Below are 16,777 nucleotides of genomic sequence, written 5' to 3' on the forward strand. Positions count from 1 at the left end.
TTCAAACGGCATGATGACTTTAGCAGGACGCGTGGCACCGCCAGCAGCCCAAAGCGAGGGTGACCCATTGGCTAAATGATTTAAGATTTGGCAAACAGGAAAGATTGTTTTTCTGGTTGCGACATGACAGCTGATATCCCTAGGCATTTGACACTGGGAATTCACCGGTCGCTGTTTTTATAGGGAAACAGTGAGCAGCAAAGTCATCACATAAATGTGGTGAAACTGCAACCGCCTTTAGACGTTTTGATTGTGCCGTTAAATAGTGTTTTACACAAATGAAATGTGTTTTTATTAAAATCACTGGGTGTTCTGTGAGTTTGAGCAACATTGCTTAAGCTCAGCAGGGCTGAGTCCAAACACATGGTGGAACCAACAGTGAGGTGAGAAATAAATCCTTATACACAGTTGTTCCAAACCATTAATAATAATAATAATTTGAGGTGAAAGTGGTGAAACGTAAAACGTGTATTATTTGCAAAACAGTATTGTTGTTTAAATTCCAGTAATTGCATATTTTTTTAGCAGAATGTTATGTTGTGTTTAATTCTATTATTGGTTATCAAATATTTCACAGAACCTTGCAGCCTGAGTCAGAATAATGCCCTGGTTTGAAGGTAGTTGCAACTTTTTCATAATCCAGATTTTATATCTCACCATTTGAACTTTTTTCACAATTATAAGATATAAATTTGCTAAGAAGTTACCTTTTTTTATTCCATGACAGAAAACAAGTAGATGCAAACTTAGAATAGAGAGAGAAAAATCGGAATTCTGTGATGTAAACTTAAAATTTCTGAGATAAAATAATTAGAATTATGAGATGTAAACTGTGAATACTGAGAAAAAAGACAGAATTCTGAGATGTAAACTTAAAATCTGAGACAAATAATTACAAAATAGAATTAAAAATGACAGAATTCTTACATGCAAACGTAGAATAGAATTCTGAGGGGGAAAAAGTTAAAATTCCAAGATATAAATTTAGAATTCTGGGGGGGGAGGGTGATATGTATCATTTCGTGATGAATTGTGATATGTAAATTTTGTGTGATGTGATTTTTCTTCTGTGCAAAAAGTCACAATTATCTTTTTTATTACTTTTTTCCTCTTTTGTATACAATGGGCCTTCCATAGACCATGATAGAGGGATATTTCAAACGAAAAATGTATTTTTTGCTTCAGCAAACACCAAAAAATATCATTTGAAAAATACATGTGCTTTTTTGTGACCATTCAATGATATTTAAATCTTTTTGCTGTGCAATTAAAGTCAAAGCAGTCTGAAACCACGAAAACAACTGAAACATACTTCAAAATATCTTCTTTTGTGTTTTGCAGAAGAAATGAAATCAAACAGTTTTGGAACGACATGAGGTTGAGTTAATGATGACTGGATTTTTATTTCTTGTTGAACTGTCTCTTCCAGTAGAGGAGTATGTCTTAAACATTGAATCATACTAGATCTTCAGCCAGAAGCTGCGAGGAATGCAGCAGATCTCTTTTTGCTTTAACGTGAACCCCTAAAGTTCTCTTCTCCCCCTCATACCATCATGCTGTGAAGTGAATTTGTGAATTAGCAATTCATCAGAGCCTGTTAAAAGAGCCTATATTTAAATGTTTATTCCACTGGATGAGTGAATATCTGTGGGACTCATCTCAGTGCAGTGAAGAGCCTGTTATTACTGGCACACACTGTATCAGAAATACATTCCCCATATTGATGTCTTAACTGCTGAAAAGCGTTCATCAACTTGTAAGAAGTCAACCTTAACAGAGTTTTGTTTAACATGTTTCACGGTCTTTTTGCTCTGCTTCCTGTGGCCGTCCATCCGTGACGAGCATCAGTCTTTCATTCAGCTCGTCTGAGATGATTGTTTTCTTGGTTTCACTCATAATTTGGAGTCATCAGGAAAATGTATTTTTAATTAGTCCTTCAGTCTGAAGTATGCAGTCCGAGTGAATACATCCTTTGCACAACACATGTCAGGTTTTGGAGAAACACAGATATAAAATCTCTTAAAATGTTGGTACGTAACCAAATACAAAAAAAGGAAGGAAGAAGAAAAGAAAAGAAACTCACTTTTTTCTGATGACCTGCCCATTTGTACTTGCCTTAAGCCTTGTTCACACAAAGAACAATAACTATAAAGATAACCATAAAGATAACGATATTAGCATCCACACCAGTGAAAGATATCATCTGTTTATTCTAAGCGCACGCTCGCCTGCCGCTTTAAACTCTCAAGCTTGTGACGGCAAGATTGATTCTGATTGGCTGTCAATATTTTTTATTGTTCATCAGGTGGAAAAACTCTGAAAGTGATTCCAATGATATTGTTTCTCTGTGCCTTTATCATTATAGCTGTGGTATGGAATGATATTTAAAACTATATCTTTATTGTTATCTTTATAGTTGCTGTTCTTGGTGTGAATGGGGCTTTACAAACATTTGATTTTTCAAGAAAAATAAATACATTTATATTTTTATAAAAGTTCATATTTGTCATAAATTTTTTTGTAATTTTGCATAGTGTAAAATATATATATATATATTCTATGATATGTAAATATTATTATAATATATATAAAAGTATATATTTTTTATTTTAAGTACTTTTTTGCATATTTTAAATAGTAAAAAAAATTCATTTAAAATTAAAAAAATGCAAATATATGTATAGAATTTTAAATACTTTTTTTTTTTTTGTACTTTTTCGTGCAAGTTTATATTCATTTAAAGTTAGGTTTTATATTTATGGGAAAATATCAAAAGTTAGGATTTTACACATTTTACATATGTTGAAAATATCTGTATTGGTAAGTTTATTTTTGCCCCATACAGTTACATTACGTATTCTGTTAAAGTCATTAAAAAGCCTACAGTAACCAGATTGCAGTTACGTTTAGTAAAAGTTACAGAGTCAGAGTTCAGTCAGGAGTTAATTGTGTCATTTTGTAGATAAATACATTTAGCTCTTCCATCTTTGTTTTTACAACAGAGGGGCTCTGAGCATCTGTCATGGTGTTATTTGTGTTTTGCCGTATCTCAAATCTCAAGGGTGTTTTTTGCACAGCTCGGCTCTGTTTTATAGCGGCTGAGATGGGCTCAGCTCGAAATTTCGATGATTGGCGATGGCTCTCATGTGGTCTCCATGGTGACGTTTCGTCTGTGACCCCGTCATGACCTCACATGGCCCCAAACGCACTGAAACCATAGGGTGTGCTGTTGAAGTTCATCCAGAGCTGACATCATGCTGCTGGCTGTATCCGGCGTCCCTCGTCAGCGGTGGCCGTCACACTTTCTGATCCGCGGCCAGCATGGGTGGTGAACATGAGAGACGAGGGCAGCTCAAGGACTTTTGCATTGCAGGTCCACAGGTCTGGAAACACTACACAGGCACCAGAGTGGAAAATGAACTTCACCCACCAGACACAGTGACTACTGAAGGATAACTACCAATTGATTTATAGGAATTTGAATCTTTTTCTCTGAAGTTTACATCTTGCAATTTTGACTTTCCTCGGAATTCTAAGTTTACATCACAATATTACCTTTTTTACTCTCAATTCTGAGTTTAAAGCTGCGGTAGGGAACTTTTGACGCTCTAGCGGTTAATAAACAGAACTGCTTGCGTCTTGCGGAAGAACATCGTAGCCGGAACTACTTTTCTCTGTTTATGTCTATGAAGAATCACAAAGGTACTGGGTTACTCCGCCGCGGTACCCCCGAAGCGATCTAAAATAGTCTGAATATAAACACTTATTATAGGTGCACCCTAGTGATTCAGGACAAGCTAAAAACACAGTTTGGAAAATGGATTCATGGTGTACTCGCTTATTATGTTCATTTTTCTACATTTTGAACACAAACAAAGTTACGGACCGCAGCTCTGACTGGTTGATTTTTACCGGGAGCAGATGAATTTCTGCAAATGGCAATAGGACACTGGGAGGAGCCAGAGGAGCTTCATTTTTTCACAGATTATCTGTCTTATATTCTACTGTCAGGACATAATGACAGGTTTAATAAATATTTAAAAAATATTTTTTTACAAATTTAATTTTTTTTAATTTAGGATTTTTTCCATGAATTCTGAGTTTACATCTCTCAATTTGACTTTCCTTATAATTCAATTTCAGTTTTTTTTTTTTTTTTTTTTTCATCTGTTGTAAGTTAAGAATATTTGAATTCTGAGTTTACAACTGAGTTTACATCTTGCAGGTTTGTCTTTTTTCCGCTGAATTCTGAGTTTAAATCTTTTTTTTTTTTAACTTTTTGCTCTGTATTCTGAGTTTCGTTATTCTAAGCCTATGTCTCACAATTCGGGTGTTTTTCTCCATATTGCAAGAAAAAGGTCTGAATAATGAGAACTCATAATAGGAAAAAAAATCAGAGTTGAGAGATATAAAGTTGCTTTAAAAAAAAAGTTTTTTTTTTTTTTTATTCTGTGATATAAATTGGTGAAAAAATCCCTTTTTTAAAAATAGATGTGTGGTTAGTTTGTTGTAGTGCAACTCTGTAGTGCTCACAGAAATGTACACAAGCTTGTCGCAGTGCATTCTGGGATTGGTTTATCTGTGGATGCATGTGGTGGTTTAGTTTTATAATTTGTCTAGGACACATCATTTTGCTGCCTACCATTTGGAAACAGCCGTTGCATCTTGAGCTCGTCTTTGAGACCTTAATGGAATAGTTTGACATTGTCTGGTTTCTGAACTCTCAACCTCTGTTAAGTCACTCCAATCTCATCGGTGAACATTTTTGTTTTCCTGACTGAGAACTGCTGTTATGCACAAAATAGCAGTGAATGATTGATTGCTGTGATTAGCGCTTCTCCAGGGATTTCTCCACACCCATATTTCACCTTCCTTAAAAACAGTGTGATGTTCTGAAGGAATCTGATCTTTTCTTTCACAAATCCCCTGAACGCTGGTTTAGGTTGTTCAGTTGCTGTTTTTGGCGATTTCATTTTGTTCTTTGGCTATTAGTACATGCAATCTGTCTTGTGTTATTTAGGGAGGACTTTTTCTTCAGTGTGCCCATAGTGTTCAGCACCAGTTCATATGTCCAGGAGGTTTAAGATGTCATTTCTGCATATGTGTTATAATGATTTGAAAATATTCAATGAATTGATTATTACAGACACTGAGTCATTGATCGTTTGTTCAGTCATAAAGGTAAAAAATGTCCAAATAGCTGCATTTAAGTAAACTGACTGTACCTCATCGGATTTGTTTGTTAAAGGGATAGTTAACTTTGAAACTAAATGTTGGTATGTTTTAGCTCACCTCAAGGGCATCTAAGATGTAGGTGTCTTTTGTTTCCGCAGTAGTTTCAATTTTGATATTTTTAGGTCAAACTGTTCTTGTCTGTGACTCATATAATGCAGGTATATGGTCACCACCTCAAAGAGCATGCACAGAGAAGTCCAAATTAAACAAATGAGTGACGTACACGCGCAAGAGATCACTTCCAGTGCTTGCACAGTCTAAGCCAGAGCACGCACACACGTCAGGAAGCACGCGCGCCCTCAGATCAGTTGGACCCGGTTGTGTATAAGAGGTATAAACAATATAAATACTGTCCGTTTTCTCACACAAACCACTCGTTTCATGTCTTAGACCATCAATGTGTACTTACGATGGGGAACTGTTTAATTTGGACTCCTCTGTGCATGCTCTTTGAGGCATTAAACTAAGTTCACCCATAAATGAAAATTTGCTGAAATCTTACTCGCCACTGGGATAAAAGATGTAGATGAGTTTGTTTCTTCATGGGAACGGATTTGGAGAAATTGAGTATTACACGAATATTACATCTTTTGCTCAGCAGTGAATGGGTGCCATCAGAATAAACAGCTGATAAAAACAGGACGGTAATCCACAGCACTCCAGTCCATCAGTTAATGCCTTGTGAAGCCAGATACTGTTTGTAAGAAACAGATCCAGCTTTAGATTTTAACTTCAATCCATTGTTTTCAGCTGAAATATGAGTCCTCTGTCCATAATATTGCTTCCTCCAGTGTCTGACTCAAGAGAGAAATCTGCACGATCATGTTTTCACTCCAAACAGTCCAGAACCACTCTAAACAAAGTCATGGGTGGGTTTTGATGAGTGAGGACAGCAGGAGATGGACTTTTTCACTGGAGGTAAAGTGTTATTGTAGATTATGATGTTTTGGCCAGAAACAACAGTTTGAAGTTAAAAGCATTTCGTACAAAAACACACAGCTTTCCACGATGTTAATTGTGGACTGGACTGGAGTGCTGTGGATTACTTGTGGATTATTGATGTTTTAATCAGCTGTTTGGACTCTCATTCTGACGGCACCCATTCACTGCAGAGCATCCATTGGTGAGCAAGTGATGTGAGGCTATGGAGTACCAATAAAAATTTCTGAGCTAATTATTTCAAGATCAAGAAAAAATCCTTTTTTTTAATGAAAAGTGACATCTCTTACAGTAAAATACATTTAGATTGTTAAACATGGCACTGTTGGTTGAGACTAAAATGATGTGATGAATTTACTAAAATTTCTTATTTTGGGTTTATGGCAAATCCGATTAAACTAAATTCATCCTCAAAGCCTGTGCATGGAACTTGTGGGGTGTTCTTAGTGAAACTTCTGCTTGTCTTTCTATTACAGACTGTCTCTGAAAATTGAACCAGGGAACAGCTCACCACGCATGGCCACATCCAAAGAAGATCTAGCAGGTAAGACAGCCTTAATGTCATTATTTCTACAGTTGACTTCTAATATTGTAGATATGCATGTAGTTGCCAAAAGGGGTTTTGCCATATATATATTTTTTTATGTATTATTTATTTATTGGTCATGAGGTCCATCTTGTGCAAAGCTTTTTAAATGTTTTTGAAAAAAAATATATATATATATTTATATGGTAAAAAATAAATAAAGTAATGGTGAAATCATTCTAACATGCTGATTTGCTGCTCAAGAAAAAAAAAACGATAATTCTCAGTTGTACTGCTTCATATTTTTTTGTGAAAACTCTGCCACATTTATTATTTTCAAGAATCTTTAATTAAAAGAAAGTTTAAAAGAACAGCGTTTATAAAAATAAAATAAAAATCACTTTATAAATGTACTCACTGCTTTTAATCAATTTAAAGCATCCTTGCTAAATAAAAGTATTGATTTATGTTTTATTTTAAATCCCCTGACCCCAAACTTTAGAAAAGTAGTAACTTACAGAAGACATTGTAATCACCCCCAGACCCCCCCTCCCCGCATCCATGATGTTGTCCCGTCTGAATGAGGTCACTGTCCCCTGATGGTAGAGTTAATGAAAGCCTCTGAGGGCCCCGTCCTGTTTGACTGATTGAAAGGGCAAAGGGAACTGAATGTGGACGGAGAAAACAAAAAAAACATAAATGGCTCTCTAAAGAGCTTTTAAAATCTCAACATTGCAAATCTCCATCCCAGAACACAGTGATGAAGCGTAGTCATTGAGCAACAGCTGACTGGATGACCTCCTCAAGATCCATCGCAAGGGATCTGCTATTTTACAACTTTAAAACTGGACAATTTCTGAACTATTCAGTGTCATTTTATCAAATTATGTATAAAAATTAACCAGTGCTTTCATTTTCAAATTTTTGTTTGGTCGTCACATTTCCTAACCAGTGCCAAAAGCTGAGTTTTGTTCCAGCTCATGAATCACTATGTATGTGCTGTTTCTTTTGCTCACCAAGGCTGCATTTATTTGATCAAAAATACAGTAAAAACAGTAATATTGTGAAATATAATTACCATTTGAAAAAAATGGTTTTCTATATGAATATCTAGTAAAATGTAATTTATTTCTGTGATCAAAAGCTGAATTTTCAGCATCATTACTTCAGTGTTCAGTGTCACATGATCTTCAGAAATCATTCTAATATGCTGAAATAGTTTTTTTTTTTTTTTTTTTTTTTTTTTTTTGCTTATACTGTACTTTTATGGAAACTGTGATGCATTTGTTTCAGGACTCTTTGACAAATATAAAATTAAAAAGAGCAGCATTTATTTGAAGTACAAACCTTTGTAACTTTATAAATGCTTTTACTGTCACTTTTGATTAATTTAATTCATTCCTTCCAAAAAACAAAAAAAAATCTTTCCAACCCCAAACTTTTGAATTTGTATGAGAGCTCTGAGAAGGAGATGGTTTTATAGCATCTCTAATTTGAAATAATAAATGACTGGCTGGATTGCTAAGTTTGATTCATTTCCATGAATAAGTTCATTTCAGTTCATCTGTTTCAAGGAGCTGTTTCAAAAACGAATTCAATCATATTAATAGTAAAGTGTATTTAGTATATAAAATATATTTATTTACTTGTATATGCTATTGGTATATGGTGCATGCAAATTCAAGTGTTTAAATATTATATTAAATGTATTTATAAAGGCATTAAAATATTCAGGATATTTTTATCGTTCATTTTTAGGGTTGAAATGCTATTCAATATCCCGATGGGCATTGTAGGATATATTTAATCAGAGATTTTATAATTACATATCATTTAATGTTATTTGTAGGGATTTAATTTGCCATTAATTCATTTTGATTAGAAATAATTATATTTATAATAATTTTACGTCTCTCGTATTACCTTGTGTGTTTGGTCCCACAGCTCACATGAGTGCATCTGTGCTGAAACTGAACAAACAATAGTCGATTAGTTTGATGAACTTGGTCATCACATAATCATTAACTCTTTGGTTTATTTGCTGCCAAAAACAGTTATGAGGTTATTAATGCATATATATCTGAAAGTTTAAATGGTCTGATCTAATCTGTGAATGTTAGTCATGTAGGTGTGGATTTCTAGTCCCCTAGACTCTTTGAACTGCTCAAAGTCATTCATTGTAAATGCTGTACATTACATGTTTGTGTTATAAAACGCTTGCTGGCTGATGCTCGTGAGGTTTAGTCACGTGACATGACGACTCTAGTGTAGTTTGTAAGCTTTTCTTCTGAGCTGTGTAATCAAGTCTATAGGTTTCCATGTTCATAAAAGTTATTGTTTGTGGGGTTTCTTTGGCAACTTCTCTCGGCATTTAATAACATCTATTCTTATTCCAAGGCCAGAAGTGAACATCTCGACCTTTTGTAGTCAGAACGTTTTTGATTGTTAAATAAAGACGTCATTATTTTTCCTCTATAAAGCATCATGCCCATCTGAATATCAGCACCAGATGATCTGACCGAGTGTAATGTAACACAGCGTTCTGGGATACTGGGACCATTTGGGTTTTGATGTGTCATTCTTTCCTTTTTCATTTTATTCTTGAATGCCAGCATGCGACTTGTGACTTGAAGAAATGTTTGGTGTATGTATATTCAGTAATGTTCTCTTATTGAATGAGATGCCTGTGGCCACATCTGAACCGCATGGTTACATCACAGCGAGCACGGGGCAGACGAGGTCTTTCCTAGAGTCTCGGGGTGACTGGCTGTTATATAACCCCATAGATGTATTTGTGAAGACGTCCAGCCGAGGAAATGAGATCTTGCCACGAAACTCAGGCCAGAAAACAGAGCAAAACATGGAACAGCCGTTCAGACACACCTACTCTCTCTTTATTATGACTGCTTTCCACATTCAGGAATCATATGATAGTCATCAAAAGTATGAAATAATAACACAAACTGAAGTCTGATGTAGTGAGCAAAGCACGTTCAAGAGATCGAAACACATTTCCCACTCGTCTAGATTTCAGCTCCGCTCGTTCTGTGCATTCATGGGATGTTTTTGAACGCTTTTGAATTGAGAATGTTCATAATTAATTGATAATTTTATTAGATTAAATTATTTATTTGGCAAGAGAAATTCACCCGCTACATATATGGATGGATGGATGGATGGATGGGAGGATAAACTAAGGAAAGAAAAGTAGATGGATGGAGAGAATGATGAATGAATGGGAGAATATAATGATGGATGAATGGAACAATTAAACGATGGATGGATGATAGAATGATAGATGAACATAATTGAATGATGGATGGATGAAGGAACAATAGGTGAATAGAGCGATGGAAGGATGGATAATAGAATGATAGATGGAAGGATGGATAAGTGGATGGATGATAGAATGATAGATGGAAGGATGGATGATAGAATGGTAAATGGAAGGATGGATAAGTGGATGGATGATAGAATGATAGATGGAAGGAAGGATGATAGAATGATAGATGGAAGGATGGATGATAGAATGATAAATGGAAGGATGGATGATAGAATGATAGATGGAAGGATGGATGATAGAATGATAAATGGAAGGATGGATGATAGAATGATAGATGGAAGGATGTATAGGTGGATGGATGATAGAATGATAGATGGAAGGATGAATGATAGCATGATAGATGAAAGGATGGATGGATGATAGAATGATAGATGGAAGGATGGATGATAGAATGGTAGATGAAAGGATGGATGATAGAATGATAGATGAAAGGATGGATGATAGAATGATAGATGGAAGGATGGATGATAGAATGGTAGATGGAAGGATGGATAAGTGGATGGATGATAGAATGATAGATGGAAGGATGAATGATAGCATGATAGATGAAAGGATGGATGGATGATAGAATGATAGATGGAAGGATGGATGATAGAATGGTAGATGGAAGGATGGATAAGTGGATGGATGATAGAATGATAGATGAAAGGATGGATGATAGAATGATAGATGAAAGAATGGATGGATGATAGAATGGTAGATGGATGGATGGATAAGTGGATGGGTGATAGAATTATAGATGAAAGTATGGATGATAGAATGATAGATGGAAGGATGGATAGATGGATGGATGATAGAATGATAGATGGATAAAATGGATGGATGGATGATAGAACAATAAATTAATAGAACATTGGAAGGATGGATGGATGGATGATAGATGAATGGATGTAAGGATGGATGGATGATAGAATGATAGATGGATAAAATGGATGGATGGAGGATAGAACAATAAATGAATAGAACAATGGAAGGATGGATGGATGGTTTTCTGCATATTCTCATGATTTCTGAAGATCATGTGACTCTGAAGACTGGAGTAAAGCTGAGTTTTAAAACATATTACAACAGAATTCAGTTATTTTGAATGGTAATAATATTTCACAATCGTTCAGGTTTAACCTTATTTTTGATCAAATAAATGCAGCCTTGGTGATCTGAAGAGTTCTATGGGGCTCTAAAGTCACCTAAATCTCCCATTTAGAAACACATGCTGCTACATGACTTACATTTGACACACAAGCCACTCTGACCCCCACACATCAACATATGTGGCTAAACACATGGATCAGTGTGTACAGACAGAGCCAGACCGATCGCTAACATGTTCTGCTGAACTCAAAGCACGGGTCTGCCATATAATTCACTTTTAATAGGGAAGAAAAGAGAGATTTGGAGTCAGCAGATACATATAAAAATCCAGACAAACACATTCAGAAACCCTTCTCCTCCTAGCAACTTTTGAAATATTTTAGTGCTAAACGTTTGAGTAACTTGAGTACTTTAATGTTGACCGTTAAAGCATGTTAAAATATGTTTAATGCTTTTGGAGCAATCCTGTTCAAAAACAAGACAGGTTTTCCTCTCAGAGTGATGGAGAGGTCAAATGTAATTGCCTCCAGTGCCAGCTGTGCTTCAAATATTAGGTAATTAATTATAAGTTGGTTACTAAAGGGTCAAAATGAATGAAAATGTATGTCTTGCCAGTGGAACCTGCATAATCTCTCCACAAACCAGCCAGTAATTGCAGTTATGAGCTCTGGAAGTGATGCAGTCGCTCTGTAGTTTCACGCCAGCTTTCCCTCTAGTGCTTAAAAAATCATATTCTTTTGCCACATTTTATTTCAAAACGGCAAATTACGAATGATAGATGAAATCAGCACATGATTCAAGTTAGGTTTGATCCCGAGTTTCCCAAACGCCACCGCAGCTCAATGTCTGGAGCTCGTTTTCTACTGTAACTGCAAGGTTATATGGAGTTTGTTTTTCTAGTAGTCGAACGATGTATCACCAAAGATGATATGTCAACCAATATTGGTCTTTTTTTTTTAGTTCTTTGTTGTTTGATTGTGTCATGAGTGAAACTTTTAGCGCTGGGAGCCCCACAAACAAAAATTAGCTGTCTCAAGTCTAAATCTGTCTTTTATTTTACAGATACTTTCTATCAAGTTCGATTTTTGTTTTTAAAATTGATACCTTTTCAAATTGTTTATTTCCAATTATTTAAGTAAATATAGTGGAAAACAATTAGAAATAATTGCTGTATTTATGCTTAAAAAAACTAGTTGAGATCAATAATTTTATAAATTTTATTTGTGCAATTCGAAACCATTTAAAAATATTGCTCTCAAACAAAGTAGGTTTATTGCATAAAACACAAAAGTAGCTCCATACCACAGAGAACATGTCTACATTTAATTACATTTGACATACTTAAAGATCCATGTTCTCATTCCATGAAGCTCCAGAAACACCTGCGTTAAATCAGATCTCTCCCCATCATCCCATTTTCATCGTCGGATGGAATATCCTCTCCGAATGGGGTGTTTATTTCAGGATCTGGTAGTCAGACTCAATAATGAAGCTTTTAACAAGAACCAGGTGAAGATCATTTCCTAAATGTCCCACTATGGCATTCAGGTTTTTATATAATATGAGAAACACAAAACCATCGTCTGACCCAGATTGGAAGAGAACGATCACAGTTTTAGGCTCCAGTCGCTCTATTAAAGGTGTCTTCTGGTGTGTAAGTGTCTCAGCATGCTGTCCTGCATTGTTCTCCCTTTCCCATGATGCCTGAAGGTGTTTTTGAACACCGTGGAAAACCCTGAGACTCTCTGATTCGCCTGTTTTGAAGGCTGCATGTGATGAGATAATGAAGTTTAGAGGGATAGTTCACCCAAACATGTGCTCACCCTACGTGCCTTCAAACTATGACTTATAACTGAAGATATTTTGGAAGAAAATCATTGTTTGGAACAGTATGAGTGTGAGAAATCATGGCAGAATTTCCATTTTTGGATGAACTATTGCTTTAAGTAATCCATGGGAACATGTGAATTGTTCAGACTTTTAATAGTTATACTCCATTTTCTCTTTGGATAAAAGCATCTGCTGTAAATGTGCTAAACTGCATCTGCAGTATTAGTTACATGTCAAAGGAATCTACTGCTAATTATGAGCAACTGGAAGAGAAATTGTCCTCAGTCTTTGCATTGTATAATGACTGTTTCCAAACTGTTTCCTAAAGAAAACTACTCCAACTTGTTTTCGGTCATTGCAATAAACTGAAGTAAATTAGAAATATTTTAACGTTCATTTTATTTTAAACTTAAAATAATAAAATTGAAAAAAAAAACATTAAAATGAATGAAGCTTAAACTAATATTAAATTGAAAACTGATCATATAAAAAAAAATTCTATAAACGGCGCTAAAAGAACCCTGGTTGCGCGTTAATGTAAAACGGAAATAAAAATAAATAAATGAAAGCTAAAATATTTTAAAATGATAACGTGAATGACAACATTTCTAAAACTTCAAGTAAAATGAAAAAGAAACATTTAAAAATTAAAGCTAATTCAAAATGTTAATAAATACTATATTAATAATATAATGTAATTCAAAAATATAATATTAAAATAGCCCTGGTCTCATTTAAATGTAAAATGTAAATAAAAAAAAATCTAAATGGAAATATTTCAAAATGGATAACAATTACAAAATAAACAAACAAACAAATAATAGTAATACAATAACAGATAATATTATATTAAAATATAAAATCAGATCTAAAATTTTAAAAACATGAAATCTTAATAGAAATATTAATATACCAAATAAAAATATTTTTTTATTAATAAAAATAAAACTAATTGCTACAACTAAAATAAAACCTGAAAAAAAAAATCTAATTAAAAATAAGAAATCAATCATTAAATCAATAATACTAAATACACCAGTGTCTTGTAAGTCTGGAATTGAAATAATAAAATTAATTAAATAAAAGCTACACAGAAATGTAAAAATATATGTATATTTTAAAAAGCACATAAAGTAAACTAATTAAAATACAAACAAAAGAATAATTCTAAATATGAATCAATAACATAATTTTATAACAATACAAAAATACTGGTTTACTAATGCCTTCATGGTGCAGCAGAAGAAAAGCCTCCCTGACGGGAACATGTGCATGCTCTCTCAGGAGTGAATGATCATCGCTGTGTTGAATCTGTCTCCCTCCAGAGGACTAGAGGATGTTAACATTTGTGATCGCTAAAGCAGAGGCTGCGCTGACAGAGTCTCCACCTGTTTTCTTTCATTATGTTTCATTGAGTGTGACACTGAGAACAATCAGGCATGTTCAAGGAAAACTCATGCTGCTTTTCTCTTTCTCTCTCTTTGTCTGTTTCATTCAGGTCCGTCTGAGTTGTGTTTGTCGGTCCGGTATAATCGACGGCCCACCTGTCCGGACGCCACTGTGGGGCTTCACATCCCCACCCCGCCGCCCTCGCGCCACAGGAAGAGCCACAGCCTCGGAAACGCGTCCGTTTTGTCTCTTCATACACACACACACACTTACATGCTGTATTTAGATCAAACTTTTAGGGTCAGTATGATTTTTGGAAAGAAATTAATACTTTTATTCAGTAAGGATGCATTAAATTGATAAAGGTTTTTTTGTTGTTGTTGTTGTTTTTTTAGAAAAGATTTCTATTTTTAAATAAATGCTGTTTTCTTAACCTGATATTCATCAAATCATAATGAATAAATAAATATGATGTATTTAAAATCATGCACTCAGGAGTACAGAGGCACAGCTTTCTGAAATATTTAAAAGCATAAATGTAAAGCATTATTATTATTATTGCACTTTTTGTAGTTTTGTTTTAAAAAAAAAAAGTTGCATTATTATATATAACCTCTATAGTTTTTTTTAGCCCCTATATACCTCTATAAACCAGTTTTAGTTAATTTCAGGAGTTATTTTAGTAAATCAAGTTAAGCTTAACTATGAGAAATGTTACCTTGTCTACTAGTTGACATTAACAAAGAAAGTTTAATATATTTATATTTTATTTAATTCTACTCAAGATTTAATTTGTTAATAATCAGAAATGTTCCTTGAGCTGCAAATCATCATATAAGAATGATTTCTGAAGATCATGTGACACTGAGGACTGGAGGAATGATGCTGAAAATACAGCTGTGCATCACAGGAATAAATTACATTTTAACATATGTTCAAATAGAAAACAGTGGTTTTAAATTGTAATCATATTTGACCATATTAGTATTTTTCTGCATTTTTAAATTTATTAAACAAATGCAACCTTGGTACGCAGAAGAGATGTCTTTGAAAAGCATAACAAAAACCTTACTATCGTTAACTGTGCTACTGCATACTAAACATTAAAGCTTTTAGTTTGTCAAACGTACTTCTCCCTGGAAACGTTCTGTGTCACACAATCTCATGACTCATGATGGTTTTCTGACTGTCTCTCGCAGTATGATGTGGCACTTCGGTGTGGTGGAGAGTAAAAGTGCGACGTTCCCCACAGAGAAACCACGTCACCTGCTGGACGACAGCTTCCTGGAGTCCCAGAGTCCAGCGAGGAACAACCCTCACAGCTCATCCGTGTCCAACGGCGTCTCTATAGGTATCTGCACAAGCCTGCACGTAATATTTGAGGAATGTGCCAGCTTTAATGCATCTTCTGACATAATGTTAATTTCCACAGAAAATCATTTTGCATCAGACCTCAATTTAAAATGGAAAAAAATGCATAAAATTGTGGTTCAATAATGCACTTGGAAGGAAACAAATCTAGCATTCTTGATTATTAAAAAATATATTATTTGAAGCTTTATTATTATTGTTAAAGCAGCGGCATGAATTAGTCAAGTCAAATTTATATTTGAATAGTTATTTTTACAATACACACAGTTTCAAAGCAGCTTTGCAGAAAATCAAGTTATATATCCAACTCAATATATAGAGCTGTAAGATGCAGTTTAAAGTCACACAGACAACATTTGCCATATAGTGTCAAATATATTGCTTAACATGAATTTACAGCATATAAAGTCAGTAATTTTTATATAAAGAGGATTCAGTAAAACCATCCTTGGAATTTCATCTGTAAAGTATCTAAATACTCATATTTGAGGTGGGACTACTGTACTAGTTTAGATGAGCTGGTTAGCGACTTCTGATGAAACAGATTTCTGATATCAATGCATGCATTGTGCAGAAGGAACAGAACACCATTATATCACCATGGCAACAGAGTTGAAAGACTAAATATAACTGTACAAAGAGAGAATCTACCTCACAGATCCCATGCAAACTCATGCAAGTCTTGTGGCTTCAGTTTCTCGATGCCTGACACAGTGCGCTTCCATAGTGTAAGTGCAGGATTGTATCTGCAGGAATTCAAAACTATGTGCTGTTAACATTATTCAGAATATATTTCTAATCCTGCATGCTGATTGGTCAGTAAAATGAATGTCATTTCACGGTAGCTATATATGTAGATTATTGCATATGTAGATTATATATTACAGTTTGTAGCCCCAGTGGTCTTAAAGGTCCCATTTTACGCGCTTTTTTGAAGCTTTGATTGTGTTAACAATGTGCGATATAACACGTGTTCATGTTTCGCGTGTAAAAAAACACAGTATTTTTCACACAGTTCACCTATCTGTATATTGCTGTTTTCACTGTCATAA

The 16,777-nt window shown here is 34.6% G+C and overlaps 1 protein-coding gene across 4 annotated transcripts in view; it reads left to right on the top strand.

Moving 5' to 3' along the window:
* LOC113068017 (ras-specific guanine nucleotide-releasing factor RalGPS1) overlaps nucleotides 1-16,777 on the top strand; it is a 125,593-nt gene that overhangs the window by 98,847 nt on the left and 9,969 nt on the right. For all 4 annotated transcript variants that reach the window (XM_026240569.1, XM_026240572.1, XM_026240570.1 and 1 more), the window contains exons 11-13: nucleotides 6,651-6,718; nucleotides 14,464-14,590; nucleotides 15,554-15,705. In XM_026240569.1, the coding sequence (XP_026096354.1) occupies nucleotides 6,651-6,718; nucleotides 14,464-14,590; nucleotides 15,554-15,705 (347 nt within the window). The remainder of the gene's footprint in view (nucleotides 1-6,650; nucleotides 6,719-14,463; nucleotides 14,591-15,553; nucleotides 15,706-16,777) is intronic.

The sequence above is a fragment of the Carassius auratus genome, linkage group LG30F (genome assembly GCF_003368295.1).
Source record: "Carassius auratus strain Wakin linkage group LG30F, ASM336829v1, whole genome shotgun sequence".
Classification (NCBI taxonomy): Eukaryota; Metazoa; Chordata; class Actinopteri; order Cypriniformes; family Cyprinidae; genus Carassius; species Carassius auratus.